This window comes from Scatophagus argus, chromosome 4 (assembly GCF_020382885.2).
Source record: "Scatophagus argus isolate fScaArg1 chromosome 4, fScaArg1.pri, whole genome shotgun sequence".
Classification (NCBI taxonomy): Eukaryota; Metazoa; Chordata; class Actinopteri; family Scatophagidae; genus Scatophagus; species Scatophagus argus.
Window position 1 is genome coordinate 14,818,239 of NC_058496.1, and position 15,293 is coordinate 14,833,531.

The window sequence follows — 15,293 nt, forward strand, 5'->3', positions numbered from 1 at the left end:
TTGTGGGTGAAGCTGTTTGTGCTGTGGTCAGAGTGAAAGGCAAACACTCCAGCTCCTCCAGTGATGTGTGAACATGCTGGGAATGCCCCCCCCCTCCAAGCCTGCAAAGCAGCTGGACCTGCTGATGGAGGGTGCAGCTTCACTCGAGCTGTGCGGACAGGACACGATGAACTGTTAAGGACTTCAGTTAAAGGGCTATAAAGTAGAATTTACTGCCCAAAAATGACCATAATATAGCTGTGGAGAGTTGAGGGGGCTGATCAATACCAATTACTCAACAAAAGACTGCCAAGTGCTCAGTCATCGATACGTATGTCCTTCTATCCCAGCTGTACACAAACACTAAGTTCTAATTCACGCAACCACGTATCCAACAACGTCAGACAGAAATATGATATACAGTTTCCGCCATCAGAACAAGCCCATAATCACATCAAGTCACGTCAAACATAGTTTCAGAAGACTTTTAGGTTAACAATAAAACTATTACTCACTACCGCAACAAGTTCTCCAATTAAACGGCAGATGACATCACGATGACATGCACAAGCACCTTCTGATTTGACAACATTGCTCATATGTTCCTTCCAAAACAGTTTCAAGTTACTCTGGAAAATTGTATGTTTGGATGTGTGTTAGGTGTAGGAAAAGATTATTATAATATTACAGGATTATGGTTTGGGTTAAAAGAAGTGTTCAGTTAAGGTTATGGAAACATTGTGGTTTAGGTTAAAACAAGTACTTTGTTAAAGTTGGGAGAGTTTTGTAATCATGGTTACAGTAATAAACATGATAATAATCCTTCCACCCGACCTCCTCCCTGTGCAGACTTTGTCGCTCTATGATACCATCAACTTACTTCCTCCTTTGCCCTCGAAACAATTACAGTGGTCACTTGGACATAAACAAATGTTGTTTTGGAGCACTTGTTCCTCTTTCTGCATTTCTGCTTTTCCTTTTTTATGGTTTGACAGTCTCTACTATTGACGAGGCACTGCAGAGGGAGCGTTTCATGTTTTAGTTCTGTTTACTTTCTCATCACACTGAGGCTGCTCAACATTACCAATCTCACTTCCACAATTCTCCTACTTTAACTGCTTAAGCTTCTGAATTGCTGTAATTCTGCATTCAAGGTGGGTTCTCTCATATTTTTAATTCATTCGTTAGTTACTAGTAATATGAAACATGTAGTAGGTTCTTCACTAGTTCAGTTTTAAATTACATTGTTGTACATTTGGTAGCTGCCTCAGAGCTTTACGAACATTTTTATTTCACCTGTTCCTAACCCTACTATATATCAATACCAATATCAATATCCTCTATTTTCATTCCTTTTCTGTTTATCCTCATTGTATCCGCTTACTGCCACGAAGAGCCAAATTCTCTGCAGGAATCATCAAAGTTTTATCTTAAGCAAATGTTTCTCCTGAGACATTTATTGATCCCAGACTGCACACACGGTATTTGTACAATTTGATTCAGTCAAACCACACCAGCCAGTCATTCAGATTACATGACCACAGCTCTGGGATACGACACATCATAACTGATCACTTTGCTGGTATGTGTTTTGTGTCCTTCCGTAAAAATTAATAAAGATCCAGATGATCAAGCTGTAGCCGAATCTCGTTTTTGTTCCAGTTACTAAACACTTATTTACTATAAACAAGTGATTAAGAAAGCTACGTTGTAGTTTTTTGTGTTTTTTAGTTTGGAGTTTTGGAGTGCAGTAAGGCAGCAGTGCCTGTGAATCCATAACACGAGGCCTAGCCTTGAAAGGTGGGAAACTGTATTTGCAGCCTTCACCCTGAGCAAACTTTCTGCTCTTCTGCATCTAAACCACTATGGGTTTAGGGGTTTTTTTTTCTTTTTGATTTTTTCTACACTATACAGGCTAAGCAGTGTAGTACAACTAACACAACCAGTGTGCAACAATTTGTGACCCCTTTTGTGAAATACTCAACAGCAACATTTTAAACAGCGAATATATCAAATGGCTGCCACAAACAGTCAGGTAGCAAAGCGTTTTCTTGGTGACAGTGGGATTAGTGCCGCAGGTTTTCTCTCAGGACCCGAGGAGTCGGCTGCAGCTTGAGTAACTGGATTACAGGCCTTTTTCTCATTTCAAAGGGTTGTGAACTCAGCAGAGGTCTTGCATGATGAAATCAAAGTGGCAGCTGAAATAGAAGGGAGAAAAACAACAAGAGTTTCTAGAAAGTCTCCTGGCATCCGCCAGGCAGCTAATGAGAGAGATGCAAAATCAATGATCTTTGCTTTGCCGTGTCGCTGGCGTCTCCTTCCAATGGCGAGAATTCGGAAAGCGATCACCCAACGAGGGTGAAGAGGAGGGTTTCATCTGGAGTCCTGAAATAACTTACAATATCAAAAACACACTCCGAGTGAAAATCATAGGAAAACAACTAACAGAAAGACGCCTCACTTTTTTACCTTACAACATAAGCTATGGCAAGAACACAGAAGGGAGTCGAGGTGGAGCCCATTCCATCGAATACCCTGTGGTAACTTTAGGGGATTATTTCCAAATCCTTTCAAATGAACTTTCCATCTCAGTGCCTCTCCACCGTCTCAGCCATTCCAACTGTCCAACCACTTCTACATCACTTTTTGCACAACTTTGCAGGGAGCCAAGGCCAAAACAAATGCCTGTGAGAAATATGGTCAGTACACATCAGGAGTAAAGAAGCTCAATTCACAGCCTGAGAAGGATGAATATTGGCAATACTGTTTAGTTTTATCAATGTGAAAATCAGACACAAGAATCTGAAGGACGACTGCATACAATGGGCATTATATATACTTTTCTTATATTAATATCGATAAAAAAAAAATTGCTGGAAAAGAGTCAAATATTCCAATATTTTAACTTTAGACCTTGTATGCCTTGTTCATAAAGACTACGCAATATATATATGTTAGACTGTGGGGTCCTTAGACAGCACACTGAAACACCGAAACTTTCAGAGTTGTTGTTTTGATTGAGCATTTTTTTAAGTGAAACAAGTTCCAGCTGAATAGTTTCCATATAGGTTTTCCATTTAACTCGGCATGAAAAAAACACCACCCCAGCTGATGCCAGGCCTTAACTGAAAACACTGCGAGGAAAAGTAGGGCTAAGGTCAAATATTCCATGTCGTCAAATATCCCTGAGAGTAATAAAGAAGTCTTGTATTTATATATGGCAACTTAACTGATTCAACTTACGGTGTTGAACAAATGTTGAAGAAGGGAACGGAGAGGGGAGAAAGGAAGAGTCATTTGTAAAATAAATAAATAAATACTGTAAGGATTATTATAGATGTCAAGCAGTCTACAGCGAGCTTCGAACCTCCAGCATCACTGGCTGAGAGAGCTGCACCTTTGTAAACATTGTGCTGTGATATGCATGGGGTGAAGGGGTGAAGTGATCTGCATGGGGTGAAGTGTGGGCCGTTTTGTTCAGGAGGCCAAAGGAGCAGAGCTTGGAAGTGAACTGAGCTCACTGAAGCAAAGTTGATGGCAGAGATACCTTAAACACGCTCAAAGAGCTGGAACACAAACAGCCACAGTTTGTAAATTAAACCCAGAACCACCCCCAACTGCCGCACACACACACACACACACACACACACACACACATACACACACACTCTAGTGTGTATGCATGTATGGGGAGTATTTTCACAGCAGCATGTTGTCAGCTGCGGTAACTTTTCACATTACTGAGACACTTTTGTGGCTGCTTCATTTTTTAACTGAATTCATACCATAAGAAACAAAAAAATGTCATTTATCTTTGAAAACCCTAAAGAAAAAGTTTAAAATGTTCAAGCAACAAATGTATTCGAGCGCTCATTGTACACTTTTTTCATTTTATGACAAGCAGGCCAGTTCTGTGAGATTTTTTTTTGCACCTCATTCATCATCCATTCACACACCGTGCATTATTATAGCCTAATCAACGCACGCTGTGCTTTTTCTAAGTGCTGAAACTGCCTGAACAAATGCGAAAGGCAAAAGAAAGACAAGAAGGCGAAGGAGGAGGAGGAGGAGGAGGAGGAGGAGGAGGAGGGGGGGAGGAGGGGAGGACTGGCTGAGCTGCAGAGCTATTCTCCTGCTGGAAAGCTTCATGCACGGCGGGCTGCATACCGACACTGCAAGAAACTGACAAGGTATTTTATTAAGGAAGCACACTTTTGATTTGTGGAGCTTTTACCTTCAGTAGGGAGGTTTAGCTTACTGCAGCTTTTTTTAAAATTATATATAATATCTAAGATGTAAAAACACAGGGAATAAAAACGCTTTGAAGTGACTTTTCTGTCTTACTTATTTTTTTTGAGATTTCTTGAAGCAAAACAACAAGAATTACTGAAATAAACAAACACTGGTAGGAAAGATAATTTAACAAAACCACGTGGATTACTGAACGGGGATTCAACATGAAACACCCCTCGCCAGGGGCCTGTCATGTGTTTTCTTCTTCTTTTCTTGCTGTGGAGGGTTCAGACCCAAGCGGCAGCAGATCGTTCCCACATGCTTCCCCGCTGCTCAGCTCTCCAGAGGTGTCAAGCCAGCCTGAAAGAATGAAGTGCCTCCCTATTGTGCTACCCAACTATTATGTGCTTAACATTTCCATGACAAAGATGCCACTCGACTTCTCCTCCATCCATTCAGCTGGAGGGCCCTTGCCCCCCCCAACAATAAAACATTTTGCAGCACATCATTGATTTAAAGCCCCTGAAGCTGACCAAAGTGAGGAGTAGCGTGATCTGCAATATCTCATTGAGATAAGAATGAAAACAATTCAGCTAGAAAATAATACTACCCGCATACTCGCAGCATAAAGCTGATGGATGATCATTTAAACAGAAATTAAAGGCAACTCGTTCCTTGTAATTTCAGGCAATTAAATTAGTAATTTATAATATAATTTAACAACAGCTGCCCTCCTAGCTGAATTTAAAATACTAATGTGTCTGATGCTGTTCGTATCAGTGATGTTTTTAATGTTTATAGACTATTTTTTTTAATTATTCTACAATGAGAAACAGCAAAAATCCTGATTATCCATCAACACTTTTAAAGAATATTTGGAAAAGTACATAATTTTCTTTTTTACATGTTATGCCCCTTTAACTGACATACATGTGTACATTCTAATACTTGAGTGCACAGGGCGATGGCAGCGGAGGAGGGAAAGGGTGTTTTGTTGATTTATGGTGGCAGTTGCTTTTGACAACATTCAGCTAAATCAAGACATTGCGGGTCATTAGGCCACCAGTCAAGAGTGGAAGGTGGGCTGAGTTGGAGAAAAAAAAAGACTAAAAACAGTGGAATTATCTCTCTTCCACACCCTCCAATAAAAATAATAATGCCCCTTTATATTAGAGAATTTGATCTCATCTTCAGTGTATCATTCACTGAGTGAACCCTGTTAATTAGGACTGTAAAGACAAGCTAAGGGACACAGCCAACACATGTTCCTCGGTCTGTGGATCAAAATAAGTGGCTTCATTCGCTCACCCCTGACCTTAGCCATTATGTGCAATACAGATTCACACACTTAACAGAGCTACATTATTTCTACACTTTTAAGCATAAAGCTACTTTAAATGGATTTAGTGTTAAGGGGAGTAAGGACCACAAACGAAAGGTTTTCAGTTTTTTCCTACTTGGCTCAAAATATTTGATGTAATAGTCCCCCCCTTCTTATGACAGCATAATAGTTTTGATTATACTGTTTACAACTGGAATTGACCCAAGCGACAAAAAGGTGTTATTAAGTCATTAAAAACCAGTTTACTCTCTATATGAATCAAGGCACAGCATGAATCAAAATCAACAAATAACTCACAGTCCAGAATGATATCTTCAACTTTCCTTTATGCCTTCTACAAAAGTATATCAATAAGGCAATCACACAGTGGATTTAGATGTTTCTCTCTCTAGGCTATACACAGTGAATAAATCATCTCATAGCCTCAAACATAGAGGATTCTCTGAAAAAAATCTATATAGGCTATAGACATATGTACAATACACATTATCTTTGAAGAGAATACAGTCAAAACAACTTCCCTTTAAAGCTGGAATTCTCAGTCTTTTATTCACACGATGATCATTTGGATGTAACTAGTTGGCATGTAATAAATTACGGTTTCACTTTAACTCCTCATCTATTTACAAGTTCATGGATTCCAGCATTAAATACTTGTAAATCAGATAGTCTGGTGCCTAATGGCAACAGTGCCATATAAAAATAGTTCATATCTTTAAAAATATAAGATTGGCAGTGCACAGCATATACTGATCAAACATTGCATTGTTACCAAAACAAGCCAACTGTGTCTCTATTATGACAACCTTACCAACAGAGTCTGTGACTGAGTGAAAGTAGACAATCTAATTTAGCTTATCACATAAGCATTGTGTCTGTAGAGCCGGGGAGTGGTGCGGTTTGATAAGAGAGCACCCCGGAGTTCAGGCTGTTTCAAAACATCTTTCTGGTCTCATTTGCATAGAAAATATCCTAATGTGATATCCTTCAGCGTCTAAAGCTCTCACATCAAACAAGACCTGCGCCCAAACACCCTTTCCTTTAGTCTTTGAGGCTCTAACCTTTCACAATAGAAGCAGGTCAACTGAGTGACAAAAGTTTAGATTGCCTTTTATCCTGACATTATTCGGAGCAGATTATGAACCCGGGGACTAAAAGAGGGGCAAAAGAACCAAAATGGATGCCAACAGGGTCAAAACACAGTGGGCTGCTGGGAGAGAGGCTCCGCTCTTAGACTCCTCTGGACAGTCCGGATCCGGGAGGTCGTCTTCGTTATCCACATCCAGGCCGTCGTCGGACCCGCTACCCTCATCCCTGACGGGAGAGTCGAAGCACAGCGTCTTCATGCTGCTCTTGACAAACTCACAGATGGTCCTCTCCGTCCCGTCACACAAACAAGTGTCCAGCTGCTGGCCCTTGGGTATTTTACGCATATTCGCGATCACATTCCGACAGGCGTTCGTGCAGACTGCCCCGCTGAAAAGTTTCCCGCAGTGGTTCAAATAATCGTGCATAGCGGAGCTGCACTGCTGGTCTCTCTCGCACTGACGCCGAGCTTCCGTGCAGCCGGTGCTGGTAGTCCTGGGCAGACAAGGCTCGATGGCCCGTTTGGTGCTGGTGCAAACCGGATCGTGGGCGCAGCTACAGTTCTCCAGAGCCGGCCCGTTTTTGGTCATATTGAGTTGGACGAGAGAGGAGATGCAGTGGCTGGGACACCTTTTCCTTTCCCCACTCAGCACGGGGCCACATGCGCGCGTGTAGTGCTCGTATGCGTAATTGCACTCGGACTCGGCTTGACAGTTCATGATGGCTTGCCAGCATATGAGCCGCCGACCGTGGGACGGTGAGGCCACGGTTAAGTAGCCAAAAAACAAAAGCACGCAACCGAGAGGCCAAACAGATCTATACGCGCTCTGTGCCAATGCGCCAGAGCTTGCCATTGTTCTGGCTGCGAGAAACGGTAAAACTCACTGCAGTGTCATATGTGAAACTTCTACACCACTTCCATGGATAGTGTGTTCACTGAGGAGTATTATTTATTCCGAGGCAGATGGTGTGCGACAGGCCCTTGTGTGGGCGTTCAACAGGCTGGCACTGCGCTGTGTAATCCCGGCACCATAAAGTCGTCAGCGCTGATCCATTAGAGCCGGATTCTCAAGCGAACCTCCCGTTATCCATACATGATTGAGGCGACAACTAAAATAGAAACTCACAGGAGTAAAAAAAAGACGCTATAAAGAAAAGTTCTCCACAAGTTTAGGAGAGTTTCTGCAGCGGCTCATTCCATCGCAGTGATTCTGAGTTCATGCAACAAACTGCCTCTCGCTCAGCGATTCCCTCTTGCGTCCTCTCTGCTAGCGGATCTCCACCAAAAAGCGAAGCCGGACGAGTCCTGAGAGCCCCTTGGTGGACCGCGCTGGATCATTTAACAGTCGTTGTGCGCACTGAAGTGCAAACAAACATTGCATGGGGAAAAACAACAGCCCTTGTGGGTCGCAAAGTGGTCTTCTACTCGCTCCCCTTTGAGCATTTTTGTGTTCCTCAGCCCCCTCTCCACACCAACGAGGTGCCTCTCATTGGTTGGCCACTTGTTGTGGGTTTCTACGTAGCGATGGGCGGGAGTTTGGGGTGGGAGGAAGATGGTCTTGGGAAATACAAGGTGAGGCTGGACGGTTATGTAGGGGGTAGTGGATAGAGCAGTCCTCCTCGTTTGTAATCCAAGCAACTGACTTCGTAAACCCGATTTTATGCTCACAGAACTTCTACAATCACATCTGACACCCTAAAACTATGAGATAGTTAGATTATGAGGGGGAAACCCAAGGTTTACATGAAAACATTATTTATATATATTATGATAATAGCTTTGAAATATAATTAAAATTTTTGATATTCCAAATCACAAACCCATTTTGCATTTGACATGTTAAATAATAAACATCTTTAATTAAATTAGTTGCTAAAGGCCACCTGATGTATTTAGCGTATAAATATGGTAACTTGAACAGCAGTCTATTGATTAAAGATTGTCCTATTTATTTTCTAAATAAATGATTTTATTCATGTTTTTATTTCTTAATGTACACGCCAAGCACTAGGATTTCATGAAAATATTGTTGGTATTTCACTGTATTATTCATCAGTGTTTCATTTACACTGAAACTTTTACATGGACAAAAACAAAAAATCGAAATGGCTTCCAATAAAGTTATACCTCAACAGACTTTTCAGAGACAGTAATTCTAATTTTTGGAGTACAAGCCATAGCACTGATGACTGATTTTAAATTTACAGGGCCTTTTAAACAGTTCTTTGCCACATATTTCTAACTGACATGCAACAAATGCTCCCAGTTGGAACTGAACTGAGAACATCACAATCAGAGTCTGTGATGTATGCGCTTCACCCACCATTACACCACAATAAACACCTTTTTTATGGTGCAATATCCTGTAGATAATTGATAATGTCACTGTGATTGCACTGCTGTACAATAACAAACTGAACTCCAGAACTTCATGCCTTCAGTGCTAATGATGTGTTCAGCATCCTCACCAATAATTTAATCATCCACATGCTATTAGCTCTTCCTCAATGGAGCAGCTGAGTAGTAATTAATTGTGCTATAGTAGGGCGCTCAGTGAACATCATTTAATATAATCACTCATTAAGGCTAACTTCTGTCATATTATTGCACTACATCACACGCTGTCAAGTGTTAAGCCGGTGAATCAGAGCACTGGTACTTCGCCTTGCAGTATCTTGCCTTAACATGCGACCTGATATTAATCCTGCCCAGAAGAATCACACTAATGTCCATTAAACCTGAATGACTTCAGCTTTGGGTAAAGTACATCATCAGTCTGATTTTAGGTGGGAGTTTTTTTTTTGTTGTTATTAAATGATCCCTTTTACTGACTTCATCAACTTTCCCCACAATCAGTTTGTGTAACTGATTCCTAATCTCCTTTTTTAACTTTCAGCAGTTTAGCAATGCGAAACAGGTGTCAAGATGTTGCATGGGACAGCAGCTAATAAACAGGTAGATCAATTAATCATAATACCTTGATACAGTTAACAAAATATATTTTCTTCTGTCACTTCATTACTGTTTGTCACGGAGATAAGCTGACCTTAAGGTTTGCATTTGCTGTTTCTAATCAATGCGACCAGTATCAGTACTACAAAAACATGCCAAAATGAACGAGGTTGTCTTGAAGAAGTCCTTGTGTGTTTTTATTGTTCTTATACTTTTTCTTTGACCATCAGAAAGGTCAATAAAAATCTCAGTACCTTGTTTGTTTGAGAAACAGCTTTGACTTCACAGCTTCTTTCCAAGAGATTAGATATCTGCCGGGACCTCATCATCAAAATAACGTGTGTGTGTGTGGGTGTGTGGGTGTGTGGGTGTGAGTAAAATGATAGCCCACATGTTGACACATGAGCAAGAGGAGGCAGTTTAGTTCTTGAGGCTTGATGTGGATGAGGGAGTCAGGAAAAGAGAGCAGCGAGGGCACAAAGGCTGTTTGTGTTTCAAACAGCATTCTGATCTCAGGAATGTACCTTTAGGCCACAGCCGTGAGCTTCCCACTGCAAACAATGCACTCAATGTCAGTTACGGCTGGCTAGCGCAGACGCTGCTGGCGCTACTCCAAGGTCCAACTCGTCGAAAATGATGGATACAGGGAACTCAATACCTCAGGAGTCCCTCTTCTGCCTTCCCTCCAGCACAAAGAATGGAAACACTGTGTGTTTCGACAAAAGATTTCCAAACACCAGGATCTTCAATGTGTCAAGTGCTTTTAGCACAACTGTAATATGAAACAGAGACAACACCATTCAACTGAGGTATTCATTTGTTCATCCTTTGGTAATAGTATAAATAAAACAGCAGTTTTGCCATGTTGAATAATAATTTGCATATTTTGAAAATGGATTAAGTCACTTCTAGAAGAAAATGCCCCTTTAAAAACTCATGAACCACATAAAAAAAATCTTTCATCCTAAACACTTGCAGACGGGGGGGAAGCTGATCGAACCATCCAACACTCTTGTCTTTGCCAGCAGCTGTATGCTTAAACCAGATGTGCTCCACTGAGCGCAGAGTGTAGTTACTTTGAGGGCTCAATTAAACCGAGTTCTTGCCGCAACAGTCCAATTAAGGGACAAACATAATGATATTAAAACCAACCCCTGCTGATGTTCGGAACACTGAGAGCTTTCAGGGTTCAGTAATGAAGAAGTGGACTGAAATTAAAACATACCTACATTTTGTGCAGGACCCTAGCATTACAGACATGTGCTATGCAAAGTTTTTCAGATTTGGTTTTTTTTTTTTTGTTTTTGTTTTCAGTTTACTTTTTGTGCTTCAAAGTTTCACTTTCTCATAAAATAATTTCAATAGACACAAGCTTTTAAAATATGTTTGGGAAACTGATGCAAGTGAAAATCACTGCATGTGTTCACATATCATATGTTCATATTATAGAGGAAGAGACAAAAAGTCCTGCACAATGTCCATCACTTATAATCCTTCTTTAATTACATTCTGGTGTTTTACATGATGAAGGTCTGAGGACCAAAATGTTGTTAATAAAGTGAAAACAAGTAATCAGCATGATTGTTTGGTTCTTTCACAGTGGGGATTTATGATCTGGTAATCTGCTATAAGACATTCTGGACTGTAATAACATTACTGTGATTGAAAATATGAGTTTGTTTCTAAAGTAGTTTGAAGACTGGGTTATGGTGTCTAATTTCACTAACAGTTTATCTACAAAAACTACATCAGTGACATTAAAAACATTTCTGATGCCATATGTTATACACCAAGATGTTTGCTGCCACATTTTTTAAATATTCTTAACACATAGGTGGTGATAAGACTGCTGTTGTTGAAGGGTAAAGAGCTGTGTTTTAAGGATTACATCAGTGACTGAGTGAGCTGAAACCTAGCAGAGTGGGTCAGCGACAGTGGGCCTGCACTGTGCTGTCTGAAAAGAAAATATCAGGATACAGGAAATGAGTTGGCAGGAACTATACATTCAAATTGCTTCCTCTTTGGGATTTCACAGAAGCGATAATGGCAGTGATAAGTTATTTGGAACAGAACTAAACAAGATTAAGGATTCATTTCCTTCCTCATGTCTGTCTATTAATTTTCTTCTGTTTCGTCCATCCTCTTCGAGGGATTTGTGTTGATTTGTTCGGTTCAGAAGTGTAGAGTGACGCAAAAGTGATTATGGCCAGACAAATTGCCAGATAATGACAGAAAGCTATAAATAAACCATCTATTTTTACCATTTCTAGAGTGCTTTGGTTGGAAATCCAAATCCCTGGAAATATGAGACAATGTCAAAGGGAAAATCTCCTGCAGTACTGAACAAATACAATACAATGTCCCTTTTCACAATAACAGAAAAAACATTGATATAATGCAGTTTTAAGAGAATAAACATAATTTAAATCAGTGCTATAAACCCATAACTTTCCTGTTGTGCTTTAAAGTAACTCTACAGAATGGGTGGATCCCTTCTTCAAAATCCTCCTAAATGAGTAAAATGTTAAATGAAGTGTTATGGGGCACATGTTCCTTTAATCAGTAAGATTAAAGTCATCCATCATGTCAAAGAGGCACCGATCGTGCTGACCCTTTTAGCACAGTCCACTGCACTATAATTTCAACAAGATTTAACATTTGCACTACACTTTCAGTCCACCATCAAAAGAGGAAACAAACTGACAAAATAATTATAACTTTGGCCATTTTGGTCAGGTGCAGTCAGTTTTAGACAGTTTATGTAGGCCAGTATTAGCATTACTAACACTTTCTCAAGTGTCTCAAATCCATAAAACCAATCACTGAGAGAAATTATGGAAAAATAGGAATAAGATCTAAATGTTGAATAGAAGAAAAGCCACTCAATATTACAACAATACACGATAAAATAAAATAAAATAAAATAAAAAATCTATAAAAGAGGTTGGTGAAGGGTTGGTAGTGGTTTCTATTAAGTTCTACTTTGTGCAAGTTCTAATGGATAATAAACTTTGTTTTTAGTGGCTCCAAATCTGCACCTTGAAACCTTTATCTTCTCCGGGGGACAGCCTCTGATGTTTGTTCCAGGCATCTGCTGACAGAAAACGCTAGTACAAACTTAACAGCAACTAAGCGGTGCTGGTGCTCGCGATCACAAATGGTAACAAAACCTTTGACCTCTTTACACCTATAAGGCACCCAGTGATAAAGATGTTTTATCAAGGCATCCAGAGACTCAAACTCTCCTGTTTGGCTCCCCAGTGGAACCTGAAAAACAGGCTTGGTTGTCAGACCCATCTCCAGCCTCTAAAACAGGTAGACCTAGACATGAAGCACTCATCATGGCCCTCATGTTCACTCCTAGTAAACTAACAGTGAAATCAATTAGGGGTGGAGCAAGTGCTTTTAGAAAGGTAATTACATGCAGGTAGGTTCTGTAATATTTACCCCGACAGACCTCTATGAATCTCTGCACAGTCTCCACAAACCACATATCACACCAGCATCTGTTGCAACACATGCTGCTCAGCCAGTGCCTCAATGAGCAGCTGTTTCTACAGGCCTGAAGGCCTTTCATATCACTGCAGACAAACACCAGCGCATATGGACCAACCAATAAAGACCTAACCCCTGACAAATACATACGACCTTAATCTCCCAAACGTGGAATGTAGCAAGGAAGAATTTGACAATATAAAAACACAACAAAGAGAACATACGCACAATCACTTTGACAAAATCTGCTAAACATTACTGATGTGCTGGAATGAAAGGCTCAGCTGCATTATGGAATGACAAAGACGGTCGACACCTTATCAGTGCACACTAATCAAAATAGAAAGTTTTTATCTAGATATTTTGTCAGACAATTTACAAGAAGATAATATGACAGAGTTGTTTTATAATTGATTAATAATAATGGAATGATCATGGGAGGTACTGGTAGGCTACCGTACGAAATCTTCTGTTGCTGCTGCCATGCAGTACCTTAGTTTCGGAAAGAATGCCAAAAGGATAACTCATAACTTAGTTTGGGGAATACAGAAATGTCTTTTTACAGAGCCATTTTCCCCATTTAATAAAATGAACTACAGAATTTTTCAATACATCAGCATTTTCTACAAGCAGCCAGTGTACCTAAAAGAATACATCAGGAACTAACAACTACACAATCCTAAAATCTGATCAAACTCCTGAAACTTGACAGAATGAGCACATTTAAGTTAGTAATCAGAACGATTTGGGGTTCAATACCTGCCCCTACGTGATGGTAAAATATATGTTACACAATGCTTTGCCTGTAGGACACCAGCATCACTCAAACTGTGTTCATACAAAATGATTTTGCCAGTTATGATTTATATCAAATGCTACAGTTCAGCAGTCCTGCAGGAAATAGTGTGTCCTTAAGTAGTAAGGCAGAAAGTAAGGGTGTGGTGGGTGAACATGGGACACTTTTACATTCATAAAGGAGACCAGTACTTATGTCCAAATCCCAGAGCAAAAATTAAAAATTGCACCGCCATCTGGTAAAAATTTCAATTTGTTCAATACTAACAGTACTTACCTGGTTTATACTTTAGTATCTGTAAAACCAAGGACACATCTATCATGTTCAGTGCTAATGGTAACATGCTAAACCAAGATGGTGAGCGCAGTAAAGAATTTACCTGCTAAATATCAGCATTGTGGATTGTCACTTTGAGCATGCTGATGTTCACTTTGTCTCTTGTGTTGCTTTTATGCATTATGTGTCCCATCATGTGAAATAGTTTTTCATGTGATTGTATTTAATGTGAAACTATTTAAGCTGCTGTCTTGACTCCTGAGGAGATCATGTACCTCAATGGGATCTCCCAGACGTAAAAAAGGATAATCAAACAAACAAACAAATAGACAAATGTTACCCCCTCTGTTCTGAAGTAAACTGCATGTAAACACAACACTGAGATATTCTCACCTTTTCAGCTAATCTGGATCTACATCAAGAAGACTCTTGGTTTGAATCCATGGGTCTGGTGGTGACTTTGTGCATACAGTTCGTATGCTCTTTCATATGTGTATGTGAGCTATGATGTGATGAATGATGTATGCGATTTATGTTTGCCTGTTCCTATATGTCTGCCTTGTGATAAACTGGGGACTAGTCCATGCTGTACCCCGCCTCTTGCCCAGTGTCTGCTGGGATAAGCTTATCATAGCTTATTCTCTATAATGACAATCATCCCATGACCTTAACTATACTGTAACTGCCCTTTCCCGATATTGTAATTTAGAACGCTAGATCTAAAATAAATAAAAGAAATACACTTAAATGAATTCTGTCTGTCTGTGACATTTAAGCTAACCAGTCTTGTTGATAGGGTATGTAAACAAGAAAACACACGGCAGAATACCATCTCTCCACGGCTTTCAAACTTGTGTCCCAGAACCCCCTGCAGTTTTCTGGCAGACCCCCAAACCTCGAGCACCATTTTAAGAGATTAGACCCAGAAAAAGCACACGAGACCAAGACAAATGGCCCCCACCAGATCTCCCCCGGCCAACCTCTGGCATCACAGTCTGCTATAGAGACGTCAAGTAGTGCGGGAGGGAATGTGAAACCCAAGCATGTTCCCCCATTTGGCACGTTCCTGAGGCTCCAACACAGTTATGAGGCCACTTCATAGGAGTGTAAACTGTGTATTTAAAAAGCCGTCA

General features: G+C 40.4%; 1 protein-coding gene and 1 long non-coding RNA gene across 3 annotated transcripts in view; both read right to left on the reverse strand.

Annotated features, from left to right (window-relative positions):
• LOC124057296 overlaps positions 1-15,293 on the reverse strand; it is a 103,363-nt gene that overhangs the window by 42,420 nt on the left and 45,650 nt on the right. The gene's annotated exons all lie outside the window — the stretch shown is intronic.
• Positions 5,861-8,102, reverse strand: gas1a (growth arrest-specific 1a). Its single transcript, XM_046385363.1, has one exon. It carries the CDS (start codon positions 7,492-7,494, stop codon positions 6,706-6,708), a length of 789 nt encoding a protein of 262 aa, XP_046241319.1. The 5' UTR covers positions 7,495-8,102; the 3' UTR covers positions 5,861-6,705.

Excerpts from the sequence above, each read along its gene's own strand:
- gas1a (XM_046385363.1), bottom strand. The coding sequence starts at position 7,494 with ATGGCAAGCTCTGGCGCATTGGCACAGAGCGCGTATAGATCTGTTTGG.